Below are 14394 nucleotides of genomic sequence, written 5' to 3'. Positions count from 1 at the left end.
ATTGATTCCACAAAGTGCTGATAGGTAGTCTGCGGTATCTGGTACCAAGCGCTCACCAACAGGTCCTGCAATTCCCTCACATTGCGAGGGGGTAGCGTAGCAGCACAAATTTGCTTTTCCAAGTAGAACCATGAATGCTCTATTGGATTAAAGTCAGGTGAATTTGGGGGCCAAGACATGACTTGAAAATCACAGGAATGTTCCTCGACGATTCGACCCTTATGACATGGTGCATTATCCTGTTGGGAAACACCATCCCCCGCAGGAAAAACTGTTGCCATGAATGGGTAAACCTGGTCTGCAGCTGGGTTCAAGTAGCTTACAGACGTCAGGGATTGTTCTATGGGGATTATGGTCCCTAATGTACCCCATGAAAACATTGATCCTGGGCGAGAAACCATGAAAACCTGGGCGAGCCCATTGTTATAGATAGTGGGTGGCCATAATGTAATGGCTCTTCGGTGTATATACATCCATTGCATGTACTCATGCTATGGCTCTTAGTTTATATTTTATCGAAAAAATAACGTAAGTGACTCTTATGTATATCATATCTTATTGTAATTATTAATATTATTGTTATAAAACAGCAAAAATGGTTTCGACTACATTACACTAAGAAGAATAAGAGAGCATTCTTAACGTTGTCAAACATCTAGATTTATTGAGTTGTCTATTTCGTTTCACTATGCCACTTTGGTGTTATTTTAACACAAAATAATGGTTTGAATTTAATTGTAATAAAAAGAAAATAAAGTAAAATTGCATTTTTAGTTGCACAAAAGTTTTAAAAAAATTTTACCAAAGTTTAATATTTTACTCAATTTTGCAAAGATGTTTATAAATCATTTAGTTGTTATTGAATAAAATCATAAATAATTCAAAGGGACTACAAATAAACACTAAAAATTATCTGTAATTTTGATAACAATTATGTTAAAAAAGAATCCATTGATTGCTACAGATTTAATTCCAAACAGAAAGCAGTTACAGTTGACGAGCCATAGCAACGAAAAATTTTTGAATTGTTTTTAATAGCAATAAAAATTTAAGTTCTATATAGTACATAAGTAGTTTTTTTAGATATTTAAATCAATTGAAACAAAAAATATGCCATTTTGTAACACTGAATAACGATACCAAAAATAAAGGATTCATTTATGTATAAAACAGGTTTGGATTATAGGATAACAAATATCACAGCCTCCATCCACAGATTGTATTACACATCCAGCAGCTGATTAATGTAAACCAGATCTTTTGAAAAATTATTTATTCACTCATATTTAACTTCCTCTCTTGTAGGAGGAACAGATGATGTTGAATTTAAAAATGTTGTCGAAACATTTAATAGCACAAAGAGAAACAGTTTTGTTTTTCTTTCGTTGATTGGGATATAATCTTTTTTTTGGCATTTTTCACTTACGGGGTCAATTATAACAGTTCATAAATTCAACTAAAACATAGTTAATTATACATATTATCGTAGTTGTGATATATTTTTTTATTGATCAAACTAGTAATGATATTTAAGGAGTAAAAATAATAATGAGCAGAGACCAAAAGGGTTAAAATTTTTAACTTTAAGAGGTTAAAATTTTTAATTCATGCTATGAAAGGTGACAAATAAAATAATACACATGCAACATAATATAAAGGATTTAGGAAACTATTGGTGGTTCTTAAAGAGTTAAGTAATGGTTTGTAAACATAAGATTATTTATTTTCAGCTGTTATAATCGTCCCTTTACTTATTGTTACAATCGTCCCCAAGACGCCATGTCGACTTCATTTGTTAAAAACAATGCTAGTTAATTAACAGAACTAGTCTTTTTTTTAATGTTAATTAAGGTGTCCACATACATATTTGGTTAATAATTTTTATTTGTTTAAACAAAATTACTTTGTTACAATATAATATTCTAATACCAAAAAAAGTACTTACTTAGCGTGAAAATATCTTTTGTGATGAAACTCTTTCAAAAGTACATAAAAATGGTTGCCAGCATTGTACATGTAGATATATTAAATACACCTTGTGCGACACATAGGAACCAAATCTAGAACCCGACACTCGAAATTTTTGCTCTGTTACAATCGTACCCTGTTACAATTTACCCCACTCTCCCCTATGTCATATTAAAGGATTAAAATCTCAAGTATTCATGTTTCAAGTGTATAGTAAAATTCCGCCCGTTAAACATAGGTGGATCACTATAGAAGGCATAAACATTTGTTACAACTCTATTCTTTGTGTACCAGATGATTTGATACAAAAAAATTAGTGCCAGACAAAGATAGCTGTCTATTAAGTAATGTGCTTATTGAAAAAATTTTAAGGGAGAAAGTAATGAATTTTGCAATACGACTTTTGTAATGAATTCACACATAAATAGTGGCAGTTGAGATTTTGTGTACTTTTTATGAAAAAAATGTACTATAATAATAAAAAAAAAAAAAAAGTTTCTATTATATAATGATGATAGTAATTGCTCCTTTCATTTTAAGTTCAAATAGCATTTCCAGTGAAATAAATTTTTTTACAGTTATTGACTGTTCGTTAAATTTTTGAATAAATATTTATAAGACATTCGAAAAATCTGAAATCAAATTACATAAAAGACATCAAATTCACGTTCGTAAATTTCTTTAGAGTGATGAATATATGAAGTTATTTGCATTAATGAATGTTTATATTCAAACGAAATCTCAAATTCATTCGTACGAATAACTTCATATTTTCTTATTAGTTGTTATAAAATATTCTTCCCTGTGTATTTATGAATCGCAAATATTATGTGCAATAATAACATTGCATCTAGTGTTTTATTATAAACAAATAAGAATTTGTAACTCCAATAAAATAAATTTTATATCCAGAGTCTTATTTAAAAAAAATATATAGCTTAGCTAAAGTATCTTTAAACTGTATATTTTGAAGCACTACTTTAAACTCGTGCAAAATGTTAATGTTCACATATTTTTTGGAGAACTTAGTGTTGGAGAATGTGTTTTTATCATACTTGCCAGAGGCAAACGGAAAGTGTTTTCTAGTCATTTTTCAAAGTTTCCTATATCTATATAACATAGACTATAACATTCCCATGGCATGTGGCATTCATAATATTGTACATAATCTAAACAATTTTTCGATTGTTAAAATGTTATATCATTGTTTAATTGCTGAATTTAGACAAAAAAATAATAATCGCAGTTTTATCAATTATTATTTTTTTTAAAAAAGGTTCGGATCGAATTAGGGGACAACAAAAGAACTTCTAGGAATGTATTTTTTCCTCAACAATAAAAGCAATCTTACCACAATCACAATATTGACGGATAAAACATTCTACAAAAGAACCACCAATTGCTATAATCGCCTGTTCACGTGCGGTTTTCAGAACATTTCTAAAGTCAAATCCGTGGCAATAGGCAACTGATGAAACCAAAATGTAAATTAAACTGTATCTGTAAAACATTTCCGTGACGAATATCACACCAATATCTAGACCACTCCAATGTGTTCGACCAATTTGATTCTAAAAGCTGTTCTTGCTGACAAGCATCGTTTAAAAAGGGTCATATCATCATATGCGTCATTGAAAAAAACAGCTGGTACTGAATAAGCAAATTATCACAATGTGAATTAAATAAAGCATATTTAAAAATACAAAGAGGTCCTTCTCAAGCGTGCTTACAAAATATAACTCACTGAGGAAACATATTTATGCAGAGTGATTACGTGTGGCATGTATGGATGCCTGAATGTAAACAAGCTTATTTAAAACGGTAAAAATTTAGAAATGCTTACGAGCAATGCTTACGAGGCGATGTGGGAACAGGCTTAATATTCTAAATATTCTAGGAAGTCTTATTATTGTGCTTTAAGATTTACTCGTAATTTTACCATTCATAAGAGTTTTCTTTAATTTTTAAAATTCTAATAGGTAGCGAGACTAAAACAAATTATACAAAATAAATATTGGAGCATAAATAAAGTGTAAGGTTAACAATGTTTTTGAGTGTTATACATTATGAGGCTATATTTGTGCAAAAGAGCACAGTTTTTTAGTTTTTGGACAGCATCAGAGCAAACTTGCAGATACTTCCGAATTCATTTGTTGTTCGTTTCGTTGAAAGTTAAATTGAAAGAACGCACTATATTGAAAACATTACAAGTTTAATATTATTAGATGGTGCGTGTTTTCAAGCTTAGACACAAAAATCAGTGGGAAATGGTAACCCGAAAGTCTTACGATGAATTTTAACACCTAGCGTCATCTGCTGATATATATTAAATACTATATTCGCAATTAAATCAGTCTTATTGTTAGTTCTATTTGACTTTTTGTACTGTTGTTTGTCAGATTTAAATAGTGTTTCTTTTTTCTTCAGTTAAAAAAAAATATTTGTAATCCTTAATGTGTATACTTTTTTTTTCTTCCAAGGGATAATATACATTAAATTGGTTCGTAATGAAACATGCGAAGTTACAATTTTTTTTTTTATTTGATTATACTGAATCAATGACTGATGAGAAAAAACAAATCTGATTAGGAACATAAAACGTAATGTTGATAACGAAATATAGAAAATAAAGGTGAGAAACAAAACTAGCAAAACCATCAAACGAGAGTAAACAAAAAAAAAGGATGAAAGAACAATAATTCATGTGAATGATTTATCTTGCTAATGATATTAGTTCCTCACTACATCTCCATAGCGCGTGGAAATGACTTTTACCCTAATTCGTCCCTCACGACACTAGTGGCTTTCTTGTTCAGCTTTTTTTCTTTATGTCTATCTCGGCTACTTGGGGTTTTCTATTTTTGTTTCCCATCTTTATCCTCCATTTTCGTTGGAGTTTTTTACGTTTCATACTTCAAAATATGATGTGATGATGTGTCAATGTAATTTCGAAGGATAATATGAGTTAAGAGGGGTCGTTTCAAACACTCATGCATAACAAAAAAAATTATTTTATTATATTTGTCTATGACTTCAAAATATATTCACTTTTGCAGCCATACATTTCCCAAGAATGCCCAGCGTATTTAACTTATAAAATTTAAAGTAATGCTTAAAATTTTAAACGGAAAAAAAGATTCTAATAAAATGAACGTATTGCACTTTAATTACATTTCTGCAAAGAATGACATAATACTTGTGACAAGAATCCCAATACGCAATATTTATATCATTCATTTTTCCGTTCATATGGTAACAGCTTACAAATTCTGAAAATTACAGTTCTTATTTCCACACTTTTAATAAAAAACACGAAACTGAAAAGGAAAAATTTTACCGAATACATGGTATTAAAGCCATGCTCGAAAGTATCACAATCAAATTACCAAAGGTTTTCAAATTTACCAAATTTTATCACTTATTATGAAATTACATTTTATTGCTAAGTTTACTAAAGCGATTCGATAAAAAAAAATAGCTTTTTGGTATCCTGATAGAGCCAGAAATAAGGCAAATTCCTTCATATTCTGGTAGTTTTGACCATACTTTCATACTTTTTCTCAGATTTTTTTATTATTATTTAATTAAAAATATTAGAAAATAAATTTAAGTAGCACGTTGCAATTATTACCAAGAATTTATTCGAGAAATAGTTAAGATGAAATGCTCCAGGTGTTTCAACAAAATCGATACATAGCTGGACGTTATCCAAGATTTAAACTTTTTGATCAATTTGTTTCTAAATGTAAATTTTCCGTTAACACAACTGTAATTGTCCATTTCAATGTACAGTACACTATTTTCCTGCTAGCATAATTACACATTCAATGAATTACACAAATTCTGAAAATTACAGTTCTTTTTTCCACACTTTTAATAAAAAACACGAAACTGAAAAGGAAAAATTTTACCGAATACATGGTATTAAAGCCATGCTCGAAAGTATCACAATGAAATTACCAAAGTTTTTCAAATTTACCAAATTTTATCACACATTATAAAATTACATTTTATTCCTAAGTTTACTAAAGCGATTCGATAAAGAAATAGCTTTTTGGTATCCTGATAGAGTCAGAAATAAGGCAAATTCCTTCATATTCTGGTAGTTTTGACCATACTTTCATACTTTTTCTCAGATTTTTTTATTATTATTTAATTAAAAATATTAGAAAATAAATTTAAGTAGCACATTGCAATTATTGCCAAGAATTTATTCGAGAAATAGTTAAGATGAAATGCTCCAGGTGTTTTGACAAAATCGATACATAGCTGGAAGTTATCCAAGATTTAAACTTTTTGATCAATTTGTTTTTAAATGTAAATTTCTCGTTAACACAACTGTAATAGTCCATTTCAATGTATAGTACACTATTTTTCTGCTAGCATAATAACACTTTCAATGAATTAAAATTAAAGGAAAACACATGAAAAGAAAACATGTTTAAAAAGTATTATTTAGAAAAGTAATTAAATTAAAATTGTTGCTAAGTTTAATTCATTCTTTATTTTCCTGATTGTTACTGAATTATTATAGAAAAAATAACCCATCATGTATTATTATATATTATTACAAAAATATATATTATTACAAAATATTTGTATCAAAAAGAAAATAAGTTGAGGCAGGATTATTTAAACATTGACTGAAGAGAATTTTGGTAAAAGCTTAGTGAGGTGTAAACATTAAGAGTCGAAAGAAATATATTACTTTACTCTCAATAATTTTAAAATTTAGTTTAAAATACAAAGGTATGCTTAAAATTATAATTTCATAATTATGTATTATGTAGCGTAATAATTATAGGGTTAATAATTACATAAAACAAGAGAAATCAAACAATGAATAATTTAATATCCACTTATTTAATGCGCTTCATTTAACGGAATTAATAATAAAATGATTATTTAATTTATTCTATTTATGATTCATTCGTATTGACCACGATATATTTATAATTAAAAAAAGAAAACGTAACACAGTTGAAAAAAGGTGATGAAATATATGAGCTGTTTCAATAGATTTTGCGTATTAACGAAAAATTTAACGCATATTTTTCAGTTTAATTCTTTTTGAAAAACATATCAGGACTTTTGAATTAGTTGAAAATAGTTTAGATTTTTTGAAGCAAATTAAATAATTAAACTTATACATTCGTTATTACTCATTATACACTCATTATGACATTCAAGATTCTTTATTTAACTTAGAATTAAACAGAAAAAATTTTGTATAAATTTGATCAACATATATATTGTTAATACAATTATATTGTTACTGCAGATATTATACATTTAAATAAAATATTTGCAGCACTTTTTCTTCTTTACTTTTATTTGTAGTAATTCAAGATTTAAATAATGCTTTAATATACCTAATAATTAATAATAATTGATTTAATATATCTAATAATTTATAATAATTGATAAATATTACACATTCAAAAACTTATTAAACTTACACATTCATTATTACTCATTATACACTCATTATGACATTCAAGATTCTTTATTTAGCTTAGAATTAAACAGAAAAATGTTGTTGCATCAATCTTTTTCTTTTATTTGTAGTAATTCCAGATTTAAAGAATGCTTTAATATATTTAATAATTAATAATAATTGATTTAATATATCTAATAATTAATAATAATTGATTTAATATATCTAATAATTAATAATAATTGATTTAATATATCTAATAATTAATAATAATTGATTTAATATATTTAATAATTAATAATAATTGATTTAATATATCTAATAATTAATAATAATTGATTTAATATCTCTTATAATTACTAATAATTGATTTAATATATCTTATAATTAATAATAATTGATAAATATGACACATTCAAAACTATGTACAAAGATATTTTTGCTAGTTTCTTCTTCCTCTACCAGCACTACAGCTAACTGACAGGCATGACTGTATTAAGCAGTTTTTCAGACCGCAATCCTTATTATTTATCAAATCCCACACTACTCAGACACTATCCCACATTATCTAACCGCCTTGTCTACCTCTTTTTTTTATCCATTTGGCTTGTGAAAAGCTTTTTTTATCTTTTATTTTGACCGGTATTTATTGCTATAGATATAGATGTGACCAAGTCATCCAATCTGTGAAATTTTTATAAATCTTACTATAATTGGTTCACTGAAATTACAGCGTAACTTTTAGTGTTCAAGATTTGTCACATTCTCAGTAATTCCACTTTTTTCGCTGAAACATTATCTCTAGATCTTTCCTTCAATTATAAATCATCTATTGTCTTTTGATTTATTAATAGTCGAGCACTCATTTTTATTACTTACTAAGGATTTAAAAATGTGTGTTTCAGTTTCTCTTATCAAGTATTTTAACTAGTATCTCTTAGCCATAATAATTCTGATGTTAGTAGTTTATAAATAATAAAAAATTTCAAAATTGCGTATAAGTTAATAAAATTCGAAATAAAATTTGACGAAACGAAACTATTTCTTTGTATTAATTAAATGGAAAAAAATTTATAATGCACTGAAGAAAATTCAGCCAGAAAAAAATTTTAAAAAAAATTAATTCAATCAGATGATTAATTTTTTTAGAGGATTTTTCTAGTACTTTGGGAAATTAGAATGTTGAAGGACAATCTTTTCTTTCGTCTTTTATTTATAAAAAAGGGTTCTTTCACAATCTTTAGTGATCCACGCAAAATAAGCAGCAATATGTTATTTAAAAATGTTTAGAAAAAACATACATCCAGTAGTTTATTACTATAAGATGCAATACGACTATTTTGAAATTTGTGGAGAAGGTAAAGAATTGTACATTTTTAGATTAAAAGTCTTTTGTAATTTGTTTTATTTGTTATTTAAATAATACTGTGTTGTTTGTTATAATGCATTAGAAGAATGGTAGAAGCGAAAATTAATGAAGTATTTCTACAGACTTATTTATTTATACTTATTATCATTACCTATTTTAATGACTTTACTATACAGTAAAAAAACAATTTGTTAAATTTTCAGAAAAATTATTTCTCAGCTGGTATACCAGTATGAAAGAGTTCCTTTCACAGAAAAATACAGTTATTTCAAACAGATAAGTACATTTTTTAACCATCTATGATGCAATCTGAGAGCAGAAATCACATAATAACATCAAGCGTCGGGTCCGAACCCAGGACACAACATTGGGAAGCAAGCGCTCTATCCCTTGAGCCACGCTCTTTAGCGTTTGGCAAAAAGGAAAATTTTTTAAATGTCTTACGTATTAAAGGCGTATTCAAATGTAAAAACGTTTAAAACTCGATTGGCCCATATTAATAAAAATGTCTGGTAGTTTCACTTAACAAAAAATTTTATCAAAAAACGGATAATAATCCAATAGAGTATCAATTCGACAATGAAGTCGAATCAAAATTTTATTTCTACATATATAATAATTTCTGGCATTTAGTTTTTCGAAAATAATCGTTGAAAATAATCGTAAAATGATTTGAAAAAGAAGGTAAAGTTATCTTTTGATTCTCAAAAACGCATCGAACGCATGATTAAGTTGGGAACAGAGAAAAGAAATTGGAAAATACAGCTTTAAGCCGTCAAATAGGCGAAGAAAGTCCATGAAAAAAGAGAATTTAGTGGATTAAAGCAGGGATAGCAATAAAAACAGAAAAAATCTATATTTATTTTTAAACTGTTTTTTTTTTCCTGAAAATAAAGATTTTTCTGTGGAATTTACAGTTAATTTTACAGTGCATATTGAAAAATTATTTTAAAATTCCTATCCTTTAATGTGTACAAACTGAAAAAAATTTTTACATTTTAAAAAGAATTTTAAAATTTTAAACTTTTAATTGTTTTAAAATGATAAAAATACATATTGCGATGAAACTTATAACAATTTGATTCATTAGTTTCAAGAATCATTTTATTACTTTTTTTATAACCGTTGTTGAACAGCGGACCCAGTTTTGGGATTACGACTAAAACATTTCAACTACGTAGCCTTGTAATTTTGAACCAATCCAGAAGACGAGAAAACTCCTGGATCAGTACTCTCAGAGATATGATTTGTTATGGGAACATAGAGGATTTTGTTACTCGACAGATTTAACGTGCATCAGTCACCATTTACTACGCGGGGAGGTTTCGACAGGCGGGGATCGAACCCACAACCTCTTGGACATGTGATTTTGAACTAATCCAGAAGACAAGAAAAACCGTCATCAAAATCATAAATATAATCAAAATTAAAAAAACAGGTGCTATTATTATAAACAATCGCAATAAGCCGTCTATGATTTTCCTTTATTCTTATAATCTCATGCAATATTCTTTATTTTTACTGTTCGCTAAGGATAATCAGAAGGTGAAAGAAAATGAATTAATTAGAAAACTGCAATAAACTGCTCCTTTATGCCCTTTAGAATGGGTCATAATAAGGAAGCGCTCCTAGCCGCAAATGACTACAATTCTGGGCATGGGTTTCAAGACTGTTTCAATCCTGAGTATGTGCTCAAACTCCCCTAGAAGTGTAACATTTACGTAACTTTTTTATATATAACGTTTTTAAACTAGTATATTGAAAAAAAATATAGTAAAAATGACATTTTAAAAAATTGACCTTTGAAAAATTGGTGAGAAAAAAATCCACATTCGAAATCTCCACACCCGAATGAGACAATATCAACTATTTGCATAAATGCAAGAAAAAACTTGTTCCTATGTGTTATCAAAATCAGAAAACACAATTTAATGATTGCATTAAAATACAAATATTATTGGAAAAAGTAACATTCAAAATATTTATTTTACGAATTAAATTAATATTTATTTTACTTATATAATTATTTTACGAAAAAAATCTGCAACAATATCTGCTTAAATCCAAACTTGCCTGCAACCTTTAATCAGTCGGATAAATATTATTATTGTAGACATTCAACTCAATTTGACTTGCATGTAACAAAATTTGCTGGAATGAGATTCGTAAAAATTATACATATTTAAAAACTATTCGTATGATATTTAAATTTAAGTTGAATTTTATACAACGTACGTATAATAAATCTTTATACAGTTAGGTCTGTAATAAAATAACAGAAAAAAATCTTTACTTGTAGTGTTTCCTCAATTTTATAAGAGACAAGTTTTGAGATGTTTTGAAAAGTATTCTTGGCAGTTTCCCGCTTATTTGCTTGCTATTTAGTAATCGAAAAAGGAAAATTTTATTGAAAACTAAGCTGTCAGTTGTTGTAATAACCTTGAGAACCCTCTGTCGTGCTGGGGCTTTTGCTACTGGGAATATTGACATTGATTTTCGGACGAACCCTGTAAACAAAAATTTTGTATCGAGTTAAAAGAAAATATAAATAACAAAAACATGATTGTGAGAGTAAAGAAATTCGTGTTAAGGGAAGTCATTCCATACTACATGAAACAATGTCTCAAAGCAGAAAAGCACAAAAATATAATTTTCTGAAATACATGCTAACAAAATTTTTTATTGTTAAATACACAATTTGTTTCCCTATGACGTGATGTTCTTCATGGCGTGTTATAAACAGCACTTTTGTAAAAAAGTGAAGGGTTTTTATTTCATATCAAAAAGGGGTATTGCTTAAGAGGAAAGTGTATTGTATTAATTTTCTGTACATAATATTCAAGTAAGTATGGTCACGATTAGACATTTATTGCGTACATTTGTTCCAATAAGAGGGTAACAAGATCAAAAGACTGCAATTTATCGCTATAAGCCGGATGAGTCCCCATTATTCTTATTTATCATGATATATACATACTTTCTTTTTACTGTTTGCTAAAAGCATACAGCAGGTGAAAAAAAATAAATTATTTAAAAAAAATAACTGCGTATTAAAAGAGAAAGAAAGGAAGGTAATACAATATTCTATATTAACACGTTGAACGCCACGCTAATTTTACATGTCTTGACCTTCAGGCCACAACGGTAAATAACTACAGACTAAATTTGCAAATATTAGAAAGATTTTGCTAGTTTTTAAAAGGTTTATCATGACATATCTGATAAAAATGGTGAATTATATAAGCCAACGAATTGTTTAGAAATAATGGTGGATAAAAACCTAGTAAATTGAATTTATTAAACGAAGAATCACAATAATTAAGTAAATTTTGAATAAATTTTCTGCAATTCCATAACAAAGTGTAAATTTTATAGTTCTATATCATGTTATACGCTGTCAGCTAGCTGTTTTTCGCGGCCTATGTGAAAGGTCAGTGCCAGCAAGCGGTGGCAGACGCAGCCTAAATGTAATTTCAATGTCAGCCACCGGTGGTTGACGCGCCCTAAATGTAATTTCAGTGCCAGCCACCGGTGATTGACGCAGCCTAAATGGAAAGTCCAGTGTCAGCCACCGATGGCTGACGCTGCGCTCAACGTGTTAAGAGGAATTTGCCGTGATGATAGAAGTTTATAAATGACAGTAAGTGCACCGAAGGAAGGACTTCCTGTGGCAGCTAAATTTATTCGTTGAAAAGAATCAGCAGTTTAAAGAAAATGATTGATTCGACAAAAAAAATGCGTTTTGCAATCCGACTAAGAAAAAAAAAAATAATACAATTTACTCTCTTATAAAATCGAAAATATAAATTCACATTCGATTGAATTTTTGGTGACGATAAAAGTTTATTACAAAAGCAATACATCTAACGGTCTCAAAAATAATAATACTGTTTTCTCTCATCTAAAACGAAAAACATGGGCCGCATTAGAAGGAATTTGCGGTGTTGATAGAAGTTTATTACGAAGGTAACGCACTTAATACAAGACTTCTAGTGATAGCTAAATTTAATCGTTAAAAGAAATGAGCAGTTGAATGCAAAATTGTTATTTCTTTCATTAAAAAAAACTGCGCATTGAAATTGGGTTAAAAATAGACAATAATACAATTTTATCTGCTTTATAACGAAAAGCATAGGTCGCATTAAAAGGAAATAACGTTGATGATAAAAGATGATAGCTAAAGCTTCTAGTGGTAGCTAAACTTATGTTTTAATGCATGATTCTTTGTTTTGTAAATTTTGCATGCGTAATTCTCCTCATAACTACATGGCAGGATTCAAAAGTTCGTAAGAAAGACCACTTTGATCCGGCTGTTAAAATGTTGGCAAAATTAACAAAATTAGCTTTCAGTTGTCTACCACTCTATAAGATATTTTGGAAAAAGTGTAGTAGTTGGCAGCCCCGATAACGTTTAGAATTATAAAGGTTGCAATTTTGGGTGTTTCATTACATTCTTCCACCACTGGTTAGGAAATTTTGTGATGCTAGTGGAATGTATAATTCCGTTATAAAACTGTTGGTTACGTCAGACGTGTAATGTGGCTTTTTAATATCACTAATGCCAATAATGGTTTAATTTAAAGTAAGTTAATTCTGAAAAATTGACCAGGTTGCAATTTTGGGTGTTTTATTACATTTTCCACCACTGGTTATGAAATTTTGTGATGCTATGAAATGTATAATTCCGTCTCAGTTATAAAACTGTTAGTTACGTTTGACGTTTAATGTGACTTTTTAATATCATTAATGTCAATAATGGTTTAATTTAAAGTTAGTTAATTTTGAAAAATTGACCAGGTTGCAATTTTGGTTATTTTATTACATTTTTCCACCACTGGTTAGGAAATTTTTTGATGCTATGAACTGTATAATTCCGTCTCAGTTATAAAACTGTTGGTTACGTCTGACGTTTAATGTGACTTTTTAATATCATTAATGTCAATAATGGTTTAATTTAAAGTTAGTTAATTCTGAAAAATTGACCAGATTGCAATTTTGAATGTTTTATTACATTTTTCCACCACTGGTTAGGAAATTTTGTGATGCTATGAAATGTATAATTCCGCCTCATTTATAAAACTGTTGGTTACGTCTGACGTTTAATGTGACTTTTTAATATCATTAATGTCAATAATGGTTTAATTTAAAGTTAGTTAATTCTGAAAAGTTGACCAGATTGCAATTTTGAATGTTTTATTACATTTTTCCACCACTGGTTAGGAAATTTTGTGATGCTATGAAATGTATAATTCCGCCTCAGTTATAAAACTGTTGGCTACGTCTGACGTTTAATGTGACTTTTTAATATCATTAATGTCAATAATGGTTTAATTTAAAGATGGTTAATTCTGAAAAATTGACCAGAATTTTGAAGTTAGTCAGTTCACCTGAAAAATTGAAGTTAGCAGTAATTTCGCGAGTATTCTGTAGTTGTCGATTCTGGTTATAAGATACAGATGATACGAGGGCAATGATCGCTGTGACAGAAATCATCCCAAACAAGTTAGTTGCGCAAAATGAATGTATACGCGATAAACACAATCTCATATAAATAGAAAGAGAGAAATATACAGGATTCAAAATAGAAAAGTGTTTCCTCATCAATAATCAGTGAACTGTT

General features: G+C 28.4%; 1 protein-coding gene across 2 annotated transcripts in view; it reads right to left on the bottom strand.

Annotated features, from left to right (window-relative positions):
* Positions 1-14394, bottom strand: part of LOC107436116 (uncharacterized) — a 297809-nt gene that overhangs the window by 11497 nt on the left and 271918 nt on the right. The window contains exon 1 of one of the 2 annotated variants that reach the window (XM_016047693.4): positions 3320-3673. The exons of the other annotated variant lie outside the window; for it this stretch is intronic. Within the exon in view, the coding sequence (XP_015903179.2) occupies positions 3320-3479 (160 nt within the window). The 5' untranslated portion in view covers positions 3480-3673. Of the gene's footprint in view, positions 1-3319; positions 3674-14394 lie in introns of those variants that run through there. 2 annotated transcript variants of the gene reach the window in all.

Source organism: Parasteatoda tepidariorum, chromosome 5 (genome assembly GCF_982258835.1).
Source record: "Parasteatoda tepidariorum strain Cologne lab strain chromosome 5, Ptep-v5.0, whole genome shotgun sequence".
NCBI lineage: Eukaryota > Metazoa > Arthropoda > Arachnida > Araneae > Theridiidae > Parasteatoda > Parasteatoda tepidariorum.
Note: the sequence above shows the minus strand (reverse complement) of the source record. Positions and strands in the feature narration are given on the sequence as shown.